General features: G+C 36.5%; 1 protein-coding gene across 1 annotated transcript in view; it reads left to right on the plus strand.

The window, feature by feature from the left end:
- PDE7A (phosphodiesterase 7A) overlaps window positions 1-26,195 on the plus strand; it is a 176,819-nt gene that overhangs the window by 98,691 nt on the left and 51,933 nt on the right. Inside the window, exons 2-3 of the mRNA XM_007949737.2 lie at window positions 17,897-17,957; window positions 21,630-21,713. Of these exons, the coding sequence (XP_007947928.1) occupies window positions 17,897-17,957; window positions 21,630-21,713 (145 nt within the window). The remainder of the gene's footprint in view (window positions 1-17,896; window positions 17,958-21,629; window positions 21,714-26,195) is intronic.

Genomic DNA, 26,195 nt, shown 5'->3' on the forward strand with positions numbered 1-26,195 from the left:
TGGTTTCTGCTGAGAAATCAGAGCTTATTCTTACTGGCTGTCCTTTGTAGGTAACTTTGTTTTTCCCGTGCGGCTTTCAGCATTCTGTCTTTGTCTTTGGTTTTGATGAGTTTGATGATGGTGTGTCTTGATGATTTTCTTTTGGGGTCTATCCTGTTTGGGGTTCATTGGACTTCCTGGATGGATATATTCTCATCCTTCATCATTTCAGGGAAGTTCTCCTCCAGCAAATCTTGGACAGTTTTCTCAGTGGTTTTGTTTTTCTCTTCCTGTTCTGGAATTTCTCGTTTTGAGGTCATATTTTCTTATTAATTTTTAAGATTTGTAATTTTTGATTTGTCATCCTTAAAAGAGTATTTAGTTGTATTTTGGCAGGCAATTAGGTTACTTAAGGATCAGCATGATTCTGTTATGCTTATTTAAAGCTTTGTTAGAGTGGATCTAGAACAGCACTTGCCAATAGGACTTTCTGCCTTGATGTGTTTGTTTAGCCCTTCTCCTAAGGTATGGGTTTTCTGGGGGTTTTATTGAGTGTCCCAGGTGTTCGTCTCTTCACTGTGGTTGGTTGGCAACTCTCCCAGCTCTAGGCAATCTCCGATGGTTGTTTAGTTCACAGCTCCCCTGTCGTTGTTCTTTCCCAGGTATTTGTTCTTTTCCCAGCTTCCTGGAGTCTCATCTTATACATGACCCAGTTAGTATGTAGCCAAAGACTTAAGGGGACCCACATTCAGACTTCTGGAGCCCAGCCTTTGCACAGCTCCCTCTTCTCTAGTATTCTTTCTTGCAAATTCCAAGTGCCCCAGTCTTCTTGAAATCCAGTCTTTCCTCAGTTTGGGAGACTGCTTGGCTCTTCAGGATTCCTCCACCTCGCCCTCGGGTTTGATAACTACCTCTATGAAGAAATGCAGGGAGTCACAGGGCTTACCTTAGAGTTTATTTCTCTGCTCTTTGAGGTGGAAGTGTTGGACTGTCTATTATCTAATGTTTGAGCATTTTTCATGTATTTTGCCAGCTATTTAGTTGTTTGTGATGAGAGGCTTAGTTCATTTCTGCATTATTTATTGAACTCCATTATTTATTTGAGCTTCATTTATATTCTTTTAGTTGGCCATGGTTTTGTTCACCTGATATTTGCAAGTGCTGCTCTCTCTGCATGGAGGTCTCTTTCTTGCCTCTTCTATTGACAAAATTCTTTTTTTAAAAAAATTGTTTCACGGAGTGTGTACATCTTTGTTGTTATTGTTCACCTTATAGACCTATCTATTGTTTATTGTTTGGCTGAAAGTTGAGCCACAGGGGTGAGTTCTGTTCCAGACACCTGAGAAACTCTTACTCATCATTTAAGAATAAGATTGCATTGTCACTTTTCCCCAGTTGTCTTTCTTGATATTACCAAATCCTAGGTTAGGTGTCACTCTTGGACTCCTGTAATATCTTATAATTGCTTCTAATTACTTGTTGCTATTGTTATTATATCCCCTACCAAACTCTTAAGTTGTATGACGGCAAGGACTATGTCTTTCTCATCCACCTTTATGTGCCCAGTACTTGACCAAGTAGAAATGTCAGTTTTTCTTTTTCTCTTGTTCTCTCTTTCCTTTGCAATTACCTAATCATGAAGATAAAGTAGTACTTTTCAATTAAGTTCCTCAAAGTATACTTCACAACTTTTGTGCATGGACAGTAATTGAATTGGAGAGAGGAACAATAATCAAAAGTTATCATCCTTATTTGAAGTTTTCTTTTAAAATTTGTCCTCCCTTTGCATAGGTTAGTATTTTTCTTTTTTAATGTCTGTGAATGTCTTTGGTAGATATTGACCCACAAGTGGAAGTCTGTTTATAATATTGTTTTCAAAGGTGAAGATTTTTTTTCCCTTAACGCAGACACCAGTAGCAAGGTCAGGAATTCCTAGGCCACCCTCACGTCTGATCAGCTGGTTACAAGTTTGGGGATTTTCACTACCCGATTAGATTCGGTAATTCCCTAGAATGACTCACAGAACTTAGGAAAACACTGTACTTATGATTACAGTTTTATTATATAAAAGGATATAAATCAGAACCAGCCAAAGGGGGAGACACATAAGAAAAGGTGTGGAAGACTCCCAGTTGTGAGGCTTTGGTTCTTTTCTCCCCATTGAGTCAAGATGTAGCACCCTCTGGCACTTAGATGGGAGCTCTGGTGGCATAGTGCCTAAGGCATTTGACTGCCAACCAGAAGGCTGGCAGTTCAAACCCACCAGCCACTCCTCGGAAAGAAGATTGGACAATCTACTTCCATAGAGATACTACCTCAGAAACCCAGGGAGGGGTTGCTATGAGTCGAATCTACTCGACGGCAGTGAGTTTGGTTTTTTTCTTTTTTTTGGCACTTAGATATGTGTCACTATGCAGAACGTTGCCAACCAGGGCAATGTTCAGTGTCCAGAGTTTTTATTGGTGTTTCGTTACATAGACATGATTGACTGAATCATTGGCTACATCATTAAACTCAGTCTGTAGCCCCATCCCCTCTCTGGAGGCCAGACTGATACCAGGTAGCTAAAATTCTACCCTCTAACTACGTTTGAGGAGCTCTGGTGATGGAGTGCCTAAGGCATTTGACTGCTAACCAGAAGGCTGGTGGTTCAAACCCACCAGCCACTCCTCAGAAGGAAGGTTGGGCAATCTTCTTCCATAGTGATACCGCCTTGGAAACCCAAGGAGGGGTCACTATGAGTCAAGTCTGACTCGATGGCACATAAGAACAACAACAATCTCATTGAAAAGCCTTTTAAAGGTTGCTTTCTCAGAAAGCTTTTCTTTGGTTGCCAATTGAAGACATGCTTATGGTCCTGTAACCTTATTTCCCTTTTGTTTGTGGAAAAAAAGAATCTTTCCTTTCCATTTTCCATTTCAGTAAGTTGTTGGTGATTGCATTTTGTTTCTAGATTACTAGTAAAAAAAAAAAGGTCATGTATTTGAATTAAGTTTCTTTAAAGTTAAAATTGTTGACTCACAAACAAATTATAGTGTTACAGAATCTTAGAATTTGTAAAGACTTTGGATATCGTTTGTTGTAGCCTGTCCCACAGTATCCTTCAGAGAGACCCCTTTGAGTCAACTCCTTCCATTTACATGGCTCTAGTTGTGGTAAGTTGTTAGAAAGTAATTTTGAGTCAAATTCTGTTTTCCACAAACTTCTGCTCATTTGTATTAATTTTGAAGAATAAAGCTAAACTTCTCCAAGGTTCAGTTTCATCACCCTTTTCCTTTGTTTGCTTAAAGGATTCACTTCTAGAAACCATCCTTCATGTAGTATTCCTGTTGGTGTTTTAAAATATCATATTGTATGCATCTTCCATTGTAACATTAAGAACTGAATTCAGGCTTACACTAGTAGCCTTTATGGAGCGTAGTGACACTTTCCAGATCTAAATACTTTTGAGTCTCAATGCCTCCTAAGATAATCTATACCTATTGACCCTTTTTAACTTGAAATTTAAATTTCCTGCATGTTTTTCTTTTAAGATTTCTATTGTTCTCTAGCCGTGAGATTTATTTTAAATCAAAACAAAAAAATTATTATTTTTTTTTTCAGTTAATTTGATAATTCAGCACATTGATTCACCTGTTGAGTTTTATTTACAGAATTGATACACACGTCTGATCTGTATCTAAATAAATGTGGAATAAGACAAGGTCAAATGCAGAATTTGTTATTTACCTCTAAAAACCTTTCGCTAGGTTGCTGTCAGGTACTTAATCTTTCTGGGTATATTTGTTTAGTCAGCCAGAAGTCTGTTTAGTCAGCCAGAAGTCTGTTTAACTGTCGTATGAGACCCACATTGCTCTTTTCTTAAGAATGAAACCAGAGACTTTGTTTGCAGCCTTACTAAATTCAAGGGGTCCTGTGTCTGTGCCATTGTTCTGGTCTAATGCTTATGCTTAAAGTAAGCCCATTGCATGCTCCTTTTCCAAGTCCGAACTCTACAGTTGTGGGATCGATACTACTGTGGTTGTTTTTTCTTTTGGAAATTGAGGCAACATTTGCCAGTGTTTTGTGATACCTTTCTACTTCTCTGTGATTTTTTAAATATTATGAACAGATAAACAAATGTATAAGTTGGATGTAAATTTCTGGGCCAGAAGACTTTGAATGTTTGTAAAATGGCAAGGTATTTTTATTCCTTCTTAACAGGAAGAATCACATGCCATTGTCACAAACATTGGTATACTCTATTATAGAAAACTTAATTAAGAGTTACAAATCTATGACAAAGATCTTAATTGACTAGTAAAACTCTTATGCTACCATAAATTTTTTAATGATTTTGTTAGTTATGAAAGCTTAATTTATTTTCTTAGTTTCATAGCTGTTGAAATTCACACCATTTCACAAATATTAAATCCTGGTATATTAGTAAAATCAACAACAATAAAAATTCCTGATTTATTATTTGTTACTAAAATGGACTGGAATTTAGAATTAAAAGCACAATTGGAGGTTTTTGACTATGGTGTTTGCTTTTTCCTGCCATAAATTTGGTTATAGTTTCTCTGGGCACTTCATTTGTATAAAGGACTCAGTGATAAGCTATTTCTGTCCATGGGATTCCAAAATTATAGGCACTGATGTCAATGCAGATTAGGGTAGCCTAATTTGGTCAAGAGAGCGACATGCTGACTCTCTATATGGATAGCTAAAGGCTATTGCCAAGATTGACAGGTGTCCTGTGGGTGGCAGAGAGCCCCAGGGATAAAATTTGCTCTTGGGTTACTTCCCTAAAAAACAATGATCAAAGTCATACCTTTTCTTTCCATTGATGACACTCATAAAATTATGGGACTTGATTTTAATATAACTTTCCAGATAATACCTTATAAACCTCCGAAAGGTAGAATTTTTATACATTCTTCTTAATGTCAAATTCTTTTTTCGAAAGTTTATATGTAGTCTATGCATTAATTTTTTAAATAGTCGACTGATCTATTGCTACCTGCCGCATTTTACTAAACATTTGAGACAGCCAAGAAAATGAAAACAATGTATTTCTTAAGAAGTCCACTAGTTCCTTGTAAAACAATAAATTATATGATTTGACTCTGAAAAGATGATTTTTTTAGACTTTTCTAAGAAATAAGCCTAAGACTATAAAAAATAACTCACAGTCTTTGACAATAGCTTTTGTTTTTATTTCATTGCATTAAAAATGTATTTTTCTCTTTTTAAGAGAAGTCTTACAATTTATCAAGATAAAGTAGTACTAAATATGTCATCTCTCAAAATAAGAACAAGTTTTAAAGCCATTAGTTTCACACCATTAAGAAAGTTAAGTGTAAAATATTTATCTGGGATTTCATTTTTTGAGATCCTTTACTGTTACCTTTTCTAAAAAAGATTTCAGAAGGAAATTTATGGAACATCAAAAAACACTTTATCTTCAGTTAAGGAAAGATTTTTTTTGCACCTGGGGAAGTAGAAGGATTTTGGAAAGTGCTCTTTGAACATTATGAAAAAGTATGATATATGAAATATGGTTCCAGATATAAGTACTATTTCAAGAAAAACTGTATTGCCAGAGATTTTTATAAGCTTTGAGTGATGTAAATGTGTCATTAACAATGAAGACTTTGTGATTTTGGGCATAAACTCAATAACTGTTTCTATTCAAATAGAACATTTTCTGATCTGGGAAAATTATGTCTTGATTATTTCTGTGTTCCAGTATCAGACATACAGTAGAGATTTAAGAAGTTGAGACTAGGTGAAACTATTTTAAGGAGCCAACCTATTAGCTGGTGTGAAAATGAAAACGAAGGCCCTAGGAGCTCTGGTGGTGTAGTGGTTAAGGTATTTGGTGGCTAACCAGAAGGTTGGTTGTTCAAACCCACAAGCTGCTCTTTGGAAAAAAGATGGAGCAATCTGCTTCCATAAAGATTTACAGCCTTGGAAACCCAATGGGGTTTGCTATGAGTTGGAATCAACTCGAGGGCCATGAATGAGTCCTATTATGGGCAGAGAAGGCTGCTCCGGAGCACTTGGCAGGCAGCAGTGCCAGGTCCTCTTCTGGACAGCTGTGATTTCAGATGAGCTGAGAGTTGAGGTGAATCAAGAGTGCTTAGGGCATGGCATTATCATTCTTAGGTCTTAAATATTCCGTTCTAATTCAGCTAAAATTTATTGAGCGCCTACTGTGAGCTAGGTTTTTTTTTCATATACCATTTAATGCTAGTGAAGAGAAGGAAAATAAGGTAGTGGCTTACATGGGTTAATTCAACTCATAGGCAGTAAAGCATGGGGAAAAAAACAGGCTTTTGTCTCCAAGCCCATAGAGTTTGGAGATGGTGGAAATAGTCTCGACACAAAATTATTTAAATGAGTGAACTCTTTTTCTTTTCGTCTTAAGATTTTTTGTGTGTCTTAGTTCTGATTCTTTCAATCCCTCTTTTAGATTAAAAGAAAATACAGTTTCTAAAGCTCACTCATCATTAACCAAAAGGACATTTATTTAAAATATTTAAGTTTTTTGCCAAAATAGTAATCTTTCCAAACTTGACTCTTTGAGCAACTGATCGGAAGGGAATTGTGAGGATGAAATGAAGGGAAACGTTCCTGGGCCAGGGAAGTTCGGTTGCTGGAACCTTATGGGGTTACTGAGAACAAATGAAGACCCAACATGCTCAGGCTGTGCCCAGTCTCAATAACAAAAGAAAGACATTATCTCCACGTGTGCAGAGATTGTTATTGTTGTTATGTGTCGTCGAGTTGGACCCGACTCATAGCAACCCCTCCTTGGGTTTCCGAGGCAGTATCACTGTGGAAGTAGATTGCCTCATCTTCCTTCCGAGGAGGGGCTGGTGGGTTTGAACTGCCAGCCTTCTGGTTAGCAGTCAAGTGCCTTAGGCACTACACTACCAGAGCTCCGTGCAGAGATTGGAACTGCGGTAATAACGCGACTTGTTAGTGCAGTAGCCATAGGAGAGGCACATAATGTATGGTTGTGGAGTAGCCGTTTATGGCCATGCCATATCAATGGTTTCAATTTAGGAAAATTTTGATTTAGACCTGTGTATTTAATTTATGCTTCATTTTGACAGGTCTAGAATTAACTTTTATTATTTTTTTAAGAAACTGTTTGTACCAAGGATTGGCTAATGAAAATAATGTTGTTGTTGTTGTTGTTGTTGTTGTTATGTGCCGTCGAGTCGGCCCCGACTCATAGCGACCCCTCCTTGGGTTTCCGAGGCAGTATCACTACGGAAGTAGGATTGCCCAACCTTCCTTCCAAGGAGTGGCTGGTGGGTTTGAACCGCCAGCCGTCTGGTTAGCAGGCAAGTGTCTTAGCCACTATGCCACCAGAGCTCCCAATGAAAATAATAGTAGTATTTAAATTATTTCATCCATTTTCAAATATTTAAAACCGTCATTTGTGTGCCATTGATGTGGAGATGACTTTGCCCTGTATGCACTGCCATACCTTGCACAGTCCCGTCACCCCCTAAGTGTCTGTTCAGTCAGTCCATTCTTTCCATCTCCAGCACTGCTATCCCAATCTACTATCCCATGTTTCCCCTGGATTCTGTAGTGGCCTCTGAACTACTGTCTGTCTCCTACACTACTATCTACACTTGATCAAAGTAGTCTTCCTAAAACATGAAATCTGCTAAACTTCTTTAGCAGGCTTGAATTAATATTGTTAATTTAATAACCTTTATTTTTTAGTTTTTTTTAGAGAAGTTTTAGATTTACAGAAATATTTAGTAGAAAGCACTGAGCTTTCCCATATGTCCCATTCTCTGCACCCCCCACCTCAGTTTCCCCATTATTAGGATTAATTTTTAGGAGGAAGACAGACCTCCAGAGAGGTCCCTGCATGACTTGGCGTCTTTCTCTGAGCACCCCAGCCCCACCTGGCCCCTCTTGGCTCGCCCACCTTCCCACACTGCTGTAGCTTCTATATTGTTTTCATCCTTTCTACATACCCTGCTTCCTTTTGTCTTGTTGCTCCTCGGCATGTGCTGTTCTGTTCTGTGATGGTCATTCCTCTTCATAGTCTTATCCCTTACAGCACAGCAACATTTCAGGGACTTTGGGAGGGAGTCCTTCAACTCTTGAGGAAATCAGACCCAACTTTGTTGGCAGTTCCTGTCTCTGCTACATTGCACTTGTTACAATTTCAATTTTATATTTGCTTGCATAATTATTTGACTAATGCACAGTCATTAAGCTGTGAGCTTCAGAAGGGACCTTAGCTATTTGTACTCAACAGTTATATCCCTGGCATTTAGCACAGAGCCTGGCACATTGTAGCAGCTTAATAAATAGTTGATGAATATGTAAATGAACATCTCATGAAAAGAGTTTCTTGAGCAATGCTGCCTGTAATCTGCTGGCTGCCATGAGCAATCATGAAGATAGATGAATACATCTACTTCTCACTTACCTACTATCTCATCATGTGACGTTTTGCATTTATGACAATAGTAAAAAATCTACTGATTATTTTGAGCATTAACTATGCAGTAATGAACGCCAAGATCCCTGACCAGTGGACCCTATGTGCATGTAGAATGGAAGCTCATATTGGAATGGAATGGAAGCTGGGCAGGGAAGTGGGGCACATTCTCCCCAAGCCACCAGGGTGCTGGGCATAGCAGAGGGGGGACTGGAGTGGGGCTAGTGGGGACAGGATGCTGCCCAGTGGGTCCTAGGTGACCACAGGGGGGCTGAGGCCAGGGGACTGGCAACCATTGTCCTAAAGATGGGCTGTTCTCAGGGCTGGAGAGGAAGCAGGACACCAGTGATGGCAGAGGTGGCCAGACCATGGTTAGAGGAGCCCTGAGACAGCACACTTGGGTGCCTGGAGCCCATGGGACCCCACATCAGCTGACCAGCACCTGTGCATCCTTTTATGCTTCCTTAATGCCCCCTCCTGAGTATGCACAGGTGAGAGCAGGACAGGTTGCTTGGGTGGAGGTAGAGTTAGTAGGTGAGTGGCCAGTGGCATCTGCAGTTTAAGATCAAGGACAGAGGCCAGGTCTGGCCTTCATTGCCTCAGAGGAAGCTCTGGATTATCAATTCTCATGGAAACATTAAGGTGGGGGGCAGGGCCGCCCAGTGAGAGCCAGGGGATGCTTGGGCAAGGGACCAGTGGGGAGACTCAGCAGGCAGTATGCATCCCCAACCCTCTCCGTGGCACCCAAGCCCTCCTGCTTGCCCCCTCTGACTCCAACAAAGTCACCAAGGGCATTTTGGGGTCCTTGAGGGGATGAACCAGGACCATTCATCCTGAAAATTCAGTGAGGGCAGGAGAATGAGGGGACCCTGGGGATGAAGAAGGATGCAGCACTTGGGCCACCCTACCTCTGGAAAACTGGGCAGCCCTCCCCTGTGGGTGGTGGTGGGGGCTGAGCTTTCCTGAGGCAGTGTAGAGAAGAGGTAGGCAGCAGTGGCAGGTGACCTTAGCAAGTTCCTGGTAGGATGTTCACAGTGATGTGGTCATCCTCCATTTCCACGTAACACCGATATTTGCATGATGACTCGGTTTTTGGAACCTAACTATGTTGATAAGGGAGGAGTGCGTGTGTAGATACTCTTAACTCTTAACAGCATACTCATAGCCAAGAGGAGAATGAGACATGCACCCAGAAAAAGTTAGGTTGCAATTGGGGTTTGAAAATAATATGCTTTTAATTATAGTATTTGGAAGTACATTGCTAGACTGTCCTTTAGTTCATAAATTCAAAGTGAATTACAGTGTTAAGAAGCTCAGACATTATTTATGGCAGCCTCTAACATTCATGAAGTAATACTAGCTCTAAAGGAAATAAAAAGTTGAACAAATTAGAAGATTTAAAATGGAAGAGGTAGCATAAAATATATTAATAATTTTAAGAGCCAGGACATTATGCCTGTGTAGCTGGTATATGTGAAAAGAATGAGTAAATTTTTAGTACTGCTAAACGTTTTTTGAAAGTTGGTTCAAAGCAGTCTACTAGTATTAAGATTGTAGAAGTGTTTGGGGCTAGTCAGAAACCTCTTGGTCTACATTTTGTGAGACTGTTCAGTCCATCCTCACTGAGTGGTTCTTTTTTTTTTTTTCCCCTCTCTTCTTCCAACTTTACTTACGTTGTTTTACCCCAACACTGGAGTTGTGGTATTTAGCCAGCGCTCAGCAAAAAGGCTGGCTGGGTCTTGCATTCTCAGAGAAGTCAGGTGATTGTTGTATGAAGGCAGCTGCTGGAGGTTCAAGTCAGTCAGTGTCCCCTCTCTTCTGCCTCCGGACAGCTTGTGATTTACCAAACTCCTCAGAAGTCGTCCTTGCTCCTTGCTCACTGGTGGAGGGGGAAGGATTATGCAACAGGCTTTTGGTTGATCCAATGGGAATTACATTGATCTGGTGTCTGGCCTTGGTTCTTATCAAGTGGATCACCTCTAAGGTAGGCCATCTTTATTTTTAAGATTGTAACGTTAATCATTAGTTTATGGATTTGATACCTTTTTTCCCCCTGCTTTCCCGCAGTTTATTTCTTTGATAAAAAGAGCTATGTGTTTTGCCTGTCATCTGAAAAGCTTAAAATCACTAATTGTAATTTTCATTCTTACTCCACCTCATTCCTCCTTAAAGGCTTTTTGTGGTAGCATTCCTTGATTTTGAGGTCATTTTTCCTCAGTATTAATTCCTTAAAGAAGTTTTTAACTTTTAAGGGTATAAAATGAAACAAATTAGACTTCTAGTAATACTCAAAGAAAGAAATATTTAAGATTATAATGTTTGGAAGTATATTTTCTATACTTCTATAAATATACTTGTATAAAAATTGTCTTTAATCCAACCACACAGCTTGTTTCCTTCTGTGTTAAGAAACAGAATAGTATTAATTGAAAACTTATCAAGCCATCACTATTTTTTAAGCAACACAAAGCTTCCAAAAAATTAATTTTCTTATCAAGCACGATTTTAATCCCTGATGTATAATTTTTCATATTTAAGCATAGCATTTTAAGCTTAATTGTCTCAGTTGAGGTGGCCCTCTTCCTGAATAATTGAAGTGTCTTTTAAAGAAAAGCAATGTATTTCACATTTTAAAAAATCCTTGTGTTTCATCAAGTTAAGAATCAATTTTAGTATCCTGACAGCTTTTATTTACTTTACTCACTGTTTTTAAAAGATTAACTTGCTAGGTTATTCAGTGAAGGTCAAGTTAATGTTAATAATACATTAGTTGAATAAGTAAATGTTTTCAGAGCTTTAACTTTTCTAAAAATTTAAAATAATTTTTTAAGCAGAGAGAATGCTAATATTTTAAGTTTGTGATTTTTTTTTTTTTTTTTAATGAAAGTTCATTGTGTGCATAAGGAGGAAGGACAGGATGTTATTCAGTGGACTGATGCATTGAAATACTTTCAGCATCCAAACACAGTGTGTCTCTGTAGCATATGTAAAATGAATACACTCTGAAAACGCTCATTTTGCTACATCAGAGAAAACTGCTTTCCAAACTTAGATAGGGCTTCATTTTTTGCTTATATGTTAGCATTTTTTGTACTGTTACCAAATACTGATTTAGCTCTACTGTGTATGTTCTTTGACCACTGGTCTACTGATCTGCAAAATGGGGCCAATAAAACCTGTCCAGTAGAGGTTTTATGCAGGACAAGTGATAGTATGTGTGAGAGCACCTGGAAGGTCTTCTGGCACAGAGTAGGAGCTCAGCAAGTGTTAGTTAATGTGTTACTACTTTTACCACATGAGGGAAATATACATGCTTCTGCACAATACCTCATTTAGTAGAAAAACTTGAAAGATGGAAACAGTGGCACTTTAAAAATCTTCACTCAGTTTTAAATCATGATAGCTTTTTAAGTTATGCATTAACTAATACTGGGAACAACTTTTACACCTTTCGTCGTATACCTTGTAAGCAAAATCGGTTGTTGAAGAGTGATTGACCCTGATTGAAGGAGAATGAGGAGTATCTTAGTAGGGTGCTCAGAACTCATACCAGTGTGGCTGTGGATCTTTGGAGTCTTACAGTTTAACTTGTTTATGCTGTGGCTGTCAGTTTCTGATTAGCTCAGCCTCGCCCATGTTTTGACCTATACTAGTTTGCTTTACAAGCTGTTCCCAGGATGGCTAAATTAGAAAAGTCACGAGTAGAAGCTTCTTAGTTATTTCCATTCACTGTCGAGGTGAGGCAGGAATGTGTTCTGTGACTAACAGTGTGACACAGGATTTTGATTAAATTTGTAGTACTATTTTTATTAAAAATGGAGTTCTAATATATGAGCTTCTTAAATGATAATCTTTAAAAAAATTGAATCTCTTGGTGTGTAAAGAGTGTGTAATTATTTTTGAAAGTAACTAACATGAAAGTCAAGTTTTCGTTGTTGGAATTCATAATTTATAGTGTATTTTTCCCAAATGAGTTATTTTAGATTATTCTATCTGGATTGCTTAGTGGGAAAACTTAATACTCATTTTTAATCTGTCCTTAAATTGATAAAGCCCACTACCATCAAGTTGATACTGACTCATAGCAACCCTTAACATGAGATAGATGAATGAATATTTTTTTTTTATGAATTCAGACATATTTTAAAAAGTCCATTCTTTAGAAAACATTCTTTTTGTTTCGTTCAGATTTATTTCATGAAATTATATTTTTGTAGCTGAGTATAGCATTAAAGCTAAGTATTTGTGGACCAGATTTAATTAGTATGTTATAATGAGTAACTTGAGTATTTTGCACATCTCTAAGTAATATATTCATATATATTTAGAATTGTATTCTGCCCTTTTGCTGAGTTTTTATGAAGATTATCTAATACCATGCCATTCTAACATCTAAATTAGTGCCTTATAAAAAAAAAATGAGTATGTCATAGTTATGAACTAATTTAGATTATGTTCATTACCCAGGTTATTACTATTATTTTTTTTTTAACAGAAAACTGATATTAGATATTCTTTCCCAATCCTTAATATGTGAAATGATAAATTAGCTATTACCCTTCTAATTAGTGACTATTTTAGCAGATACCCTTTTATATTAAAAAGAAAATATATAAATATCTCAGATACCTTCCTGAGAAGACTGTTAGAGATTATAGGTTAAAAAGTGTTTTAACAAGCTATTTATCCAAGTTGTTATTGAACACTAGCAGGTTGATAGGTATTGACCACGACAAACTATTAATATAATGATATCTCTGTTTTATATGATTTGGCTGATCATATAATGTGATTTGGCTGATAGAAATATTTATTTCTGCATATGTGCTCTCCATGCTATGAGGTTTTCCCCTAATATGGTAGGCTTAAAGGGAGATTTGTAATCTAATACATCAAACATCTTTGGGTGGGGATTGGGACTGCAGATGTGAGTAGTGCCTTTTAATACAAAGTAATTACAGTGGCTGTTTGCTCCAGAATAAATCGTTTACCTTGAACATTTCTGGTAGCATAGTGCCTAAGGCACTTGACTGCCAACCAGAAGGCTGGCGGTTCAAACCAACCGGCCACTCCTCGGAAGGAAGGGGAAGGAAGGTTGGGCAATCCTACTTCCGTAGTGATACTGCCTCGGAAACCCAAGGAGGGGTTGCTATGAGTCGGGGCCTGCTCGACAGCATATAACAACAACAACAACAACATTCTACTCATGGGAGAGACTGAGCATGATGGCAGGAGTATTTTGTGTGATTTATTCCTTTAGGATATGAGATCACGGTTTTCTTTATAGTAGATTTTGGCTTTAATTTGAATTTGAGATATTTTGTGACTATATAATTACATATGGTACTAAATTGAAAAAGTATGAAGGATATACATTAAATTGTTCCCCTCCTATTTGTCCTTAGCCTCCTTGTAGGCAGCCTCTGTTGATAGAATATTGTTTGTGTTTGAAACTTCTGTTCCTCTTTAGTTCATTAACTTTTATTTAAGAAGACATGGAATTATGTAAGATTTTAAATGATATTTTGCTCTTGAATGATAAATAAGCATTAAGGACATAGTGTTTGGGGAGTTATTTTATAGTAATGTGTTTATTCCAAGTGAAGACCTTATTTTAGAATAAGTGAATTTCCTTTGTAATAATAATTTAAAAAAAAAAAAAGATTACTTTTCCTTGAGTTTTGTTCCACAGAAGCTTAGCAAAAAGGTGGTGGTGAGAAGTTGTAAATCCCATGCCAGAGTTTTGTGAAGAAATAGGCAGATAATTAATCTGACGGAAAATTTTATTTCACTGCTTTAATGTGTATTTCTTTTGTTAATAAAGTGGAAAATCTTTTCTTGTGTTTATTTTTTTCTTTCTGCACTTTGAATAGTGTGTTTTTGTCTTATTTGTTTTTCTATGGTATTAATTAATCTTTTCCTAGTTGATTTTGTAAGCGTTCTTCTTTTTGTTTTAGCTGTAGTAGGGAAAACTTAGCCCTTTGTCTTGTCCACTAAATTCATTTTTCTTGGTTTGAGTTTGTCTATTAACTGTATTTTTACTTTATTTTTGCCATGTATAATTTAATTTATAACTAGCCAAATCAATCAGTTTTTTTTAATGACTTTTGGATTTCACAGGGCCGTCAGAAAGGACTTAAGTTTTTTTTTTTTTAATGTGTCATATATATATATATATATATATATATATATACACACACACACATACATACAGAAAGATAGATACATATATATATGTATATACACACATATATGTGCTTTAAATTTTCACATTTAAATTTTCATGTGCAATTTATTTTGGAGCAGGAAGGTAATAGTGAAGCTTTATGTTTTCCCTGATAGCAGCTATTTAATCTAATATTATTTATTAAATAATCAAATATTTCCCCCAATGTTTAAATCCTGTATTTATATATACTACAGAATTACTGAACATTCTTGGATTTGATTCTAGATCCTCTAAAATTGACTATTTTATCCATGTTTTTGTAATGCTAACTACTTTATTAATATCTCATATTAATATTTATTTAATATTTCCATTTAATACTACTTTTAAAATTTTTCTTATCTTTTTATTTATTCAGCTAATATTACTGATCACATTTGATGTGCCAAGACCTTTTCTAAATGCTAGGAATTATTCTGGAATCTGGGGATATAGCAGTGATTGAAATCCCTGATGTCATGAAGCTCATATTCTAGTAGAAAGTTTGGTCGGTTTTATCTCCCACATTTTTAAATTTGTCTTCATGTATATTGATTGTTTTATATTAACTGATTGATTAATTAATAGTTAATTTATTGCAGTAAATGTACTCACTTATTTACTGAATATTTAGAATCTACTAAATAATACAACTTGTTGTTGAGTCAGCTCTAACTCATGACACCTCCATGTGTATCTGAGTAGAACTCTGTTCCATAGGATTTTCAATGACTGATCACCAGACATTTCTTCTGAGGCTCTTTGTGGGCTTGCCAATCTTTTCATTAGTAGCCAAGCACTGTCCTGTTTTAGGGGCCAGGGGCACAAGACAGACAAGGTTTCCTGCTCTTGTGGATCTTTTAGTAAAAAGCAAGTCAGATAGCAACAGGTAGGTCTTATACAAAAGATGGAGGTAGAAAGTTGTAGCAGAGTGTGACTCTCAAGTGGCTTTAATATGGGACTCAGGAAGGCCTCTCTGAGGAGGTAACATTTCAGCTGAGAGATAAGAAGGATATAGGGATGTAGTGATTTGGTGCAGGAGAACAAATACAAAGGCTGTAAATTTGGTGTGGGTGGGGAAAAGCAAGGAGGCCAATAGTTCTTCTGGATCATAGGGTGAGGGAAGGATAGTAGAACATGGGCACTGAAGGGTAGGCAGATCATGGAGGGCTTGGTAAGTCAGACCTTGAAGTTCGGGATTTATTCATAGTACAGCAGGGAGCTTTGGAGGATTTTGAGCAGTGCTGAAAACGCTCACACTTGCTTCTGTGTGAAGATTAGATTGGGGCAAGCAACGCAACAGGAAAACCAGCCAGGAGCTCATTGCAGCAGTCCAAGAGGGAGATGCTGTTGCCTTAGACAGTGTGAGGAAGTGGAGATGGAGAGCGGGAGAGGTCATGGAAATAGAGTTGGCAGATCATGCTGAGGGTGTTCCAGCTCTTAAACTTTTTGTTTGTTTTGGTAATTATTTTACATTTTTATAATAGCTTTAAAACCTGCTGCCGTCCACACTACTCTAGAGGCAGAGGCAGCCACAGCACCTCCTCTAGCATTCATATATGCTACCCTGAGCTTCAGCCCACGGCCTGCCTTTCCCTGCCCTGAGATGGGAGCTTTGAGTTTTGTATCAGTTATCTGGTTTGACATAGACTTCACATTTACTCCAAGTTCAGTTTACGTTGACTTTTCTGTTTTACATTTCCTTTATTGTTTAGTACAGTATCAGTTTTGGATCTGACAGAGAAGAAAGTCTCTTGTTTGAATCATTTTAAAAAAAAACCCACTGCCATCCAATGGATTCCAACTTATAGTGACCCTCTAACAGCTTTATTGAGATATAATTCACATACCATACAATTAGCTCATTTTATGTGTATAGTTCAATGGTTTTTAGTGTATTCATAGTGTTGTGCAGCCATCATCACAATCAGTTTTAGAACATTTTCGTTACGCAAAGAAGAAACCCTATACCACTGACATTCACTCCCTATTTCTTCCCAAAACCCTACTTCTAGACAGTCACCAGTGTACTTTCTTTCTCAATGGATTTACTTACTCTGGACATTTCACATAAATGGAGCCATACAATGTGGGGTCCTTTGTGACTGGCTTCTTTCACTCAGAAAATGTTTCCAAGGTTCATCCACATTGTGGCATGTATCAATACTTCATTCCTTGTAATGGCTGAATAATATTCCATTGTATAGATATACCACGTTTTATTTATTCATTCATTAGTTGGTGGACATTTGGGTAGTTTCTAATTTTGGCTGTTATGAATGATGCTGCTGCAAGATATATTTTTAAATTTGTTATTTTTCAATGTCAGCCAGTTTTGAGCAATTAACTCATTGCTCTTGAGTTGATTCTGACTCATACATTCTCTTATTTCTTGCTAGCCTCTGGGAATTTGGTTTTTCATTTTGTTCCATTTATTTCTAGCTAATGAGTTTCTTCAGATGTCTGATGTTTGTTTATCTGGTTACTCATTCATGTTTAAATGAAAGGAATAGTAAAGTGAGTGGAACATGTAATTTCCTCATTTGTACAGGTGTGCTTCTGCAGACAGCCTCTTCCCAAGTGGGCCTATAATTTTCTGTGAATTATTTCAGGTTTTCAAGGTATACAATCATACCTTATTTAGTGGATTATTCATTTATCTCTATTGTCTTTCCTTTTCTAATCTATCCATCATATTGCCACCAAAGTTAACTTGCTAAATATTTCACCTACACTTAAAAATCTCCTATGGCTTCTTACTGCCTACATGATACGGTTTAAATATCCTTTGCTTGCTTCTTCCTTTGCTCTTTGCTCCAGAAAACCAGATGACTTAGCAGTCTCTAAAACTTTTGGGCATCTTGGCCTGTACTCCTGCTATTTGTTTTGCAAGGATTGCCCTTTTCCTCACTTTTCCATTTGGCCAACTCCTATTAGTCCTTTAAGGGTCAACTTAAATGTCATCCAAACAGATCTTTTCTGACTTCCTGGGACAGATTAAGTTTCCACCTACTGCATGTTCCTCACTTTATATCCACTTTTATCATAGTTCTTAACCATATTGTATTATAACAATTATTTCCTTCTCCCCAGCTGGAGATTTCAAGAGCAGATACCATATCTGATACCATTTATATATCCAATTCCTCTTACAAGTGCTTTACAAATGATAAATGATAAATAATAAGTACATGTTGAATTTTATATGAAATTTAATTGACATGTATTAAAAATGTTTTCATTTCTAGAGGCGTGGAGCTATTTCCTATGACAGTTCTGATCAGACTGCATTGTACATTCGTATGCTAGGTAAGCATTATTTATTTTGTGCCAGTATTAGTTAATTTTGCTATTATTTATTGCTATTTGAAATGGAGTTATCTTTCATAAGGTAGCTTTTCATCACTGTTTGTAGCAGAAATAATCTGTTACATTGACGTTTGGAGTCTGGAAATCAATATTAATGTGATGTGAATAGAGAGGCATTTAGAATTTTAGGTAATTGCGATATCTCTGACTTAATAACTGTAACACATTCATTGGTACACATTTTTAGATTGCATCTTGAGCATTCTTCATAGAAAATTAAGAGCCTTTGATTTGTAGGGTTATGGAATACTAAAGAGATGAATGCCAACATGGACAAAGATGAGACCATAAAATAACTATCACCTCATTCTGTTAATGAATATATTTTGTTCTCCGTTGGCTGGTAAAGAAGACCATTGTCTTCTTTTAGTCCCAGTACTTCTATTTGTGATGTATTACTCAATCCCACATGTTAAAATGAATTTGGAGATACATATATATATATAGAGAGAGAGAGAGAGAGAGAGAAAGCTCTGGTGGCATAGTGGATGAGGCATTTGGCTGCTAACCAGAAGGTCAGTAGTTCAAACCCACCAGCTGCTTCACAGAAGGCAGATGGGGCAATCTGCTTCCATAAAGATTTACAGCCTTAGAAACCCAATAGGGGTCGCTATGAGTTGGAATCAAATCTATGGCAGTGAGTTTGGTTTTATATATGTGTATGTGTGTGTGTGTGTGTGTATGTATATATATAATTTATTTATATATATATATATATATAATTTTTCTTTCTGCCTTTCTTTTTTGCCAGATTTATCTCTCCATCCACACACTCCTTAATCCCTTGCGCTTTTATTCATGCTGTTGAACGTGTACTATTAAACTTCAAAGAGACAAATTTACTCATCTTTTCTTAGATAAGTCTTCCATGACTACTCCCCTCATGTTCAGAATTCCACCTTCAACTTCTATGATACAGAGCCATCTTCATTCTTCACCTAAAACCAAACACACTGTCACCAAGTCGATTCTGACTCAGAATGACCCCATAGGGTTTCCAAGGCTCTAAATCTTTACAAGAGACTGCCTCGTCTTTCTCCACAGAGTGGCTGGTGGGTTTGAACTACTGACCTTTTGGTTAGCAGCCCAATGCCTTAACCACAGTGCCACTAGAACTCCTTATTCTTCACCTACTTCTGTTTTTTTTTTTCCTTTTTCACTTATTCTTTTTCATATTCTTAAGCCTGTACGCTCCCCAAAGCCTTGTCTTTGCTCTTCTTCCTTCTTTTTCCCACCTCTTTAATTTACCTTGTATATCTTACCTGCCTTTGTAAATTCAACCCACAGTTCTGTTCAGGACTATTACATATTTTCCCCATGACTATCTACCTTTTTCTTTTCACTGTCTCCATTTTTCTCTACAGACATGTTCACGATTCCCTTGTCCTTAAGAAAGCTTCACACTCATATTTTTAACTCTATAGAACATCTCCACCTGGGTGTTTTATGGGCTTCTCAATCGTAACATGTCTAAAACCAAAGGCCTGATTTATGTTACCAAATCGGTTCGTTTTACAGTCTTTTATTGTTGCTGTTATATGCTATTGAGTTAACTCTGACTCGTAGCAACCCTATGTGCAATAGAACGAAACACTGCCCAGGCCTGTGCCATCCTCACAATCTTTGCTATACTTGAACCCATCTTGCAGCCACTGTGTCAATCCATCTCACTGAGGGTACCCCCTCCCCTTTTTTTTACAGTCTTTTGTTGTCTCAGAAAATGTAACTTCATTCTTCTGGTTGTAAGGTCTTTTGCTATCTCAGAAAATGTAACTCCATTCTTTAGCGTTGTCCTTGACTCTTATTTCTTCCATGTGCTATGTCTGATTCATCAGCAAGTCCTATTGACTGATAACTTCAAAATACATCCAGAAACTCACTCCTTATCCTTTTCCCACCCTGATAGAAGCCGTAGTTATGCCTCATTTATTACAGTTGCCCCTTAACTGCTCTCTCTGCATCTTCCTATTTGCCTCTGCTCTGTTCTAATGTATACAGGAGGAAGAACCTTTTCAAACATAAGTTATACCATCTCATTTCTCCATTCACAATCCTCTGTTTGGTTTTCCATCTGACTCCGAGTCAAAGTTAAAGTTATTATAATGGCCCACAAAGGCCCAATATAAACTGATCCTACCACCTCTCTGACCACCAGTTCCCCTCACTTCACTCCAGCCCTGCTGGCCTTTTTTTGCCCTTGAATGTGCCAGCCAAGCTCCTGACTCAAGAGTATTTACATTTGCTCTCCCTCACATTTGGAAACGTCTTCCTCCCAGTATCCATATGGCTCATTCTTCTTTTCCTTCAAGACTCTATTCGTGCCGCTTTTTCAGTGAAGCCTGCCCTGACCACACAAATGAAAAACCAGGTCACCCCTTCTCATGCCTCACTCCCTGTTCCTCTTACTGATATTTTTCTTTTTATCATTTACTGTTATCTTATATAGAACAAAATGATTTGTTTGCTGCCATATTTCTAGTGCCTGACACGTAGTGGGTACTCATTCAATATTTGTTGTGGTATAAAGGAATCACCACCTCACAGAGGTGACTAATCATTGTGGAATGAAGTCCTGGTAGGCAAAATTAACCTTTAAGGAAATGATGGCCTTACTGAAAAGAGTAAGTAGGAGAGTTTTCTGGGAGAGAAGAATTATAAGGGCACAGGGCTAGGCACTAAAGACTTAAATGTTATGAACTTGGAGGCTGGGGAAGTATATGGGGAAAGCACTGAGTTTGGAGCCCATAGAGCAAGGTTTGAATCCTGGCTCACTCCTTACACTAGTTTTGTGACACAAGGCCTGTTACCTAACTTCTCAAAGCCTTAGTTTATGCATCTATAAAATGGGTATTAAGATACTATCTTGGTTAGAGGAGTAAATAAAATAATGCCTGTAAAGCACATAAAAGTAACTGGTACATGGTTACTATGATTATGTTGCTGTATAGAGCAATAGATTTGAAAGTCTTGTGGGTACAAGAACATACTGAACTTGTATCTGTAAGAGACAAATTTTGAGACCCAAATAAAAGTGTTGGGTATATAAGAAAAGAAAAGATTGATCAAATTAAGCACTTAAGGAAAAATATTTAACATTTTATTTAATTTTCTACTCATTTATGAAATTATAAGATGCATGAGAATAGATAAAATGTTTTCTATTTCCTCATATCCCTTATACACCCTAATATAGTGCTAGGCCCTGAGTAGACACTTAATAAATATTTACTTCTTGTGGTGGCTTTTAAATTTTTTGCACTGGAGATTTTCTGTCTCCTGTCAAATAGATATTAACTCCAAATGAATAATAAGATGTTAATTTTTTTTTTATCATACACTTTACTCATCTTTCAAAAGGCTGACTTTAAAATAAGTGTTATAATTTTTATTGTTGAGGAGAATTTTTAAAAAAAGATCCTAAATCCCTTTAAATTTTATGCTAATATAGCTTATCCTTATAAGCAGAATAAATCAGCTCTTAACTATATGTATTCCATATATATTATTAGTGAGCCATTACTTCTGAGTATGATACCACACAGATCTTTGTTGCATATGGGAGCTATTTCCCAAATAGCAGCTTTCTTAACTTTTATTTTTGTTTCTGTCCAGGAGATGTACGTGTAAGGAGTCGAGCAGGATTTGAATCAGAAAGAAGAGGTTCTCATCCATATATTGATTTTCGTATTTTTCACTGTAAGTTTTATACACACAGTATTTCTCTCAGACTAACACTAGACTTCAAATCTTTATAAAATTACATTGTTTTCCAAAGAGAAAAATAGATGAAAAATTATATTTGGAATGTTTTAAAAAATACCTGGGTTGTCATAAAATTATATTTGTTCCTAGATAATGTTTATAAATGTTTAGATATAGAGGAAGATAGATAAAAGAGGAAGATAATAAAACATGGAATCTGGTGTAGTTTTCATTCCCTTGATCTAAATGTGAGATCACTCTTCTGCATTTTTTTCTTCAAAAAGATACAAAAAAAATTGTTTTATTCCAAATGGTATATACTACTAAAAGTTATTTCTTAGTCTAAAAAAGTGCTTATTTTGGTTTTGGTTTATCTGAAATATATTATCTTAATTTGTGGAATGCTTAAAATAAAAATAATCTCTGTGGATCTAGCGTATAATGAAGCAAAAAGGAAAAAACAGAACTTTAAAAATTCTTAAATACTAAACACATTAAATCTGTTCTTGGAGAAGTTCCATTTCTGGTAATGCTGGGTGAAGTGATTTGGTTAACACTCCAACTGAAAAGCATTAGAAAAGCTAAACAAAGTACAAAAGACATCTATTTAAATGTATCAGAGTGCTGTAAATCACAGAGATGAGCTTACATTTCAGGCCATGTTTTTCCCTAGTGTGTCAACTGATTTTGGGAAACAGATGAGAATCTGAGCAAAGCTTATAACTGACTGTTAAGGCAAAAAAAGGAAACAGACTCAGAGCCCATCAAAGTTGGGGGACTTGGTACCGGTCAACCTTGCATGCTTAGTTTTTAGTCCCAAAGTGTCATACCTTAGAAATAAATCTCAATTTTGTAATAACTCTATCACTAATTAGATTAAGGGATCTGTGGCTTTAGTACCTCCAGTCACATACTAGAAGTAAATGTAAATTCCTCTTTGGAAAAAGATGACATTATCCTAAGTCTCAAATTTAAGTTTTTCTATGCATTGTCAAGTGCTCATTTAAAAACCAAAAAGGCATAAGGAGACAAAATGATATGGTCAAAAATACAACAGACAATAAAAATAGAGCCATGTAGATAATGCGGTTATTATACAGGGACTTTAAAATAACTAAACAATTAAGTTTGTTAGAGGAAAGAAAAGGATTGAGAATTTTGAGAATTTCAACAAAGAATGGAAACTGGAGAAAAAAATGGAAATTCTCAGACTGGAAAATACCATATCATACCTGAAATAAATATAAAATGGAAAAAGTTTTAACAGTGAATTAGAAAGAAAGAATTAGTGAACTAGAATATTGATAAGAGAAAAATACTTAGAATGAAGCACAAAGAGGCAAAAGGATGGTAAATTTAAAAATAGCATTTGAATTATGTTCTGACTTAAGAGTCCATGTCATTTTTAAGAATTGTGAATGATCTGAGATTTTATTTTATTCATAAGCTAACAAGTTAGCCTATCACTGCTTCATGGATACTGGTAGAAGACACAAGACTCAAAGGATTGTATTAATCATGACAAAGCAAGTAGCATGAACATACTTACATTGTATCAGTTCTCTTTGCCCTCCAGGCCCTACAGCAGCAAATTGCAGGGGTCCAAGTTGTTACTGCTGTTAGTTGTCGTTGGATCAATTCCAATTTATGGCAACTCTGTTGGTGCAGAGTGGAACAGCTCCATAGGGTTTCCAAGGCTGGGACCTTTCAGAAGCAGATCACCAGGCCTGTCTTCTGAGGCACCTCTGGATGGATTCAAACTGCCAACCTTTTGGCTAGTAGTTGAATGCTTAACCATTTGTGCCACCCAGACAGCTTTGTCAAGGGAGTAGGGCCGAAGAATTATTAATCTTCAATCTTGAATCTGACATAAAACATTGAAATGTGATTAAAGTCTCAGAAGGAGAGGAGTGGGAGAATGTAACAGAAGCAGTATTTAAGGAGAAAATGTCTGAGAAATCTCTAAAACTTAGTAAAAGACATTATGCCACAGATTCAAAAGGTATCATAGCTCCCAAGCAGAGTAACATAAAAGAAAACCACACCGAGTGTTCTGGTTACCTAATGCCATTCTGACAAGAATATACCACAAATGGGATGGCCTTAACAAGCAGGAGTTTATTCTCTTACAGTTCTGGAGGCTAGAAGTCCAAGTTCAAAGCTCCAGGATCTAGGGGCTGGGTGAAAGCCCCTCAACCTTGGGATCTAGCTCTGCCTCCTGCTCCTGGCCCACTGGAGCTAGAGGCGTTTCTTCACTCAGACAGCTCCTGGCTGCTGAGGCTGACCCAAGATTGACAAGTAAAAAGGCACAGTCCCGATGTTACCAAACCATACGGCAGGCCATTAATTTAAGTCCATTGCAAGTCCCAAGGTCAGCAGAGCATGGCAGGCTGCTGAACAGTGACACGGCTACATGCAGGGTCCAAGTGTGCCATAAGCTAGAGACCATTCCCAAAGCTGCTACTCATATATGGGAAGCAAACCGCATCCCAAAGGCAGCTACTCAGCTGCTCATAGTAAATCCCACCATGGAGTTGATTACCAGTCTCATCATGGGGAATACTAACTACATCCAGCTACCCAGCCACTCAGCCAGGCCTAGCCAAGTTAACACACAGACATAACCACCACACCTAGGTATATCATAGTAAAACTCTGAAAAACAAAGTCAAAAAGAAAATATTACAAGTGGAGTGGGAGGAGGGCATATTACTTTCAAAGGAGCAACTATGAGATTACCAGAAATAAATTCTGTTTCAGCAGAGATGGGAAGCTAGGATACAAAAGAGATACCTCCAAAGTACTGGAAAAAATTGTTTAACTGCCAAACTAAAATTTTATCCACAAACTCTTTTAGAGAATAGGGGGATAAAAAGGACACATTCCATAATTTTTTATATAAGGTCAGCATTACCTTGATTTAAAAACCAATATTCAATAAATATATTTGAATAGCTAATATCACTCATGAATATAGATGAAATATCCTGAATAATATATTATCAAGATAATTCCAGCAATATGTCAGAATAGTAATATATTTTAATTCACTTAGCATTTTTCTAGGAACGTAAGTATTCAAAAACCAATCAATATAATTTACAGTATTAATAGAATAAAGGAGAAAAGATACAGATACCCCAATGGATGCTAAAAAGAACATATGATACAATTTAACATCCATTATTTGGCAAAATTTTGAGCAAGGTAAGAATAAAGAAAAACTTTTAATTTGATAAACGGTATCTACAGAACCTATAGCAAGCATTATATTAATGAGGTAATATTAAAACTTTCTCTCTGAAATAAGAAGTCTTTTACTATCTTTTCTTTCAGCATTGTTTTAGAGGTCCTAACCAGTACAATAATGCAAGAAAAAGAAATAAAAGATAAAAGGATTGGAAAAGAAGAAATAAAAGTCATTATATATGGATTCTGTAGTTGAGCTCTTAGAAGATTGAGATAATTAGCGAGTTTAGTAAGTTGGTTGGATGCAAAGTCAGTATAACAATTGTATTTATATAAAGCAGCATTAACAAAAACTGAAATAAAACCATGTCGTTTATATTTGCATCAACAAAACATGAAATAACTAGGTATAACTGACAAAAATGTACATGATTAAACAAAACTATAAAACATTATTAGGAAAAATTTAAAAAGACATAAATAGATGTGTATATTATTGTTCATGTATTTGAAGATGAAGTGTTTTATAAGAATAATCAGTTTTTTTTTTTTTTTTCAAATTCATCTGTAGATTTAGTGAAATCATAGTAAGAATCCCAGCAGGTTTTTTTTTTTTTTTTTTTTTTTTAAAAAAGGATAAATTTGACAAGCTTATTCTAAAACATACATAGAAATTGAAATAGGATAATCAGGGGAAAAAAAAAAAAAACTGTGGTTTATTCCAACCAGATAGCAAGATTTATTATAAACATAATTAAATCAGGGTGATACTGGTTCAAGGACTGACAAACAGACTAATGGGATACTATATAGAAAGTCCAGAAACAGACCCCCAAATATATGGATATGTCACTTATGACATGTGGTAATACAGTGGGGAAAAGGTAATGTCAACAAATGGTGTGAGTCAATTGGATATCTGTGTGGGAAGGAAAAAAAAAAATCTTGACCCCTATTTCACAGCAGCCATGAAAAAAAATCAAGTTTTGGATTTAGTTTGTCAAAGTAGGCTAATAAGTCAGATAAAATGAGGAATGAGAATTGATGTAGCACTGTAGAGGTCATTGGTGGTGGTGGTGATGATGGGAAAGCCTGATGATTAGAAGAATTTAAGAGATGTTAGAAAGAGGAATTTTATATAGCAGGTATAGACAAAAGAGAGTTTTGTTGTAATGAAAAGAAATTGGCAGTTGACAGTGGAAGTAAATTACTAAAACTATATTTAAACAGAAAAGCTAGAAAACTAAAAGACTTTACCACTGGAAATTTGAAAAATCTGATAAAAAT

This window comes from Orycteropus afer, unplaced genomic scaffold (assembly GCF_000298275.1).
Source record: "Orycteropus afer afer isolate SDZICR_OR568_19922 unplaced genomic scaffold, OryAfe1.0 scaffold00252, whole genome shotgun sequence".
NCBI classification, from domain to species: Eukaryota; Metazoa; Chordata; class Mammalia; order Tubulidentata; family Orycteropodidae; genus Orycteropus; species Orycteropus afer.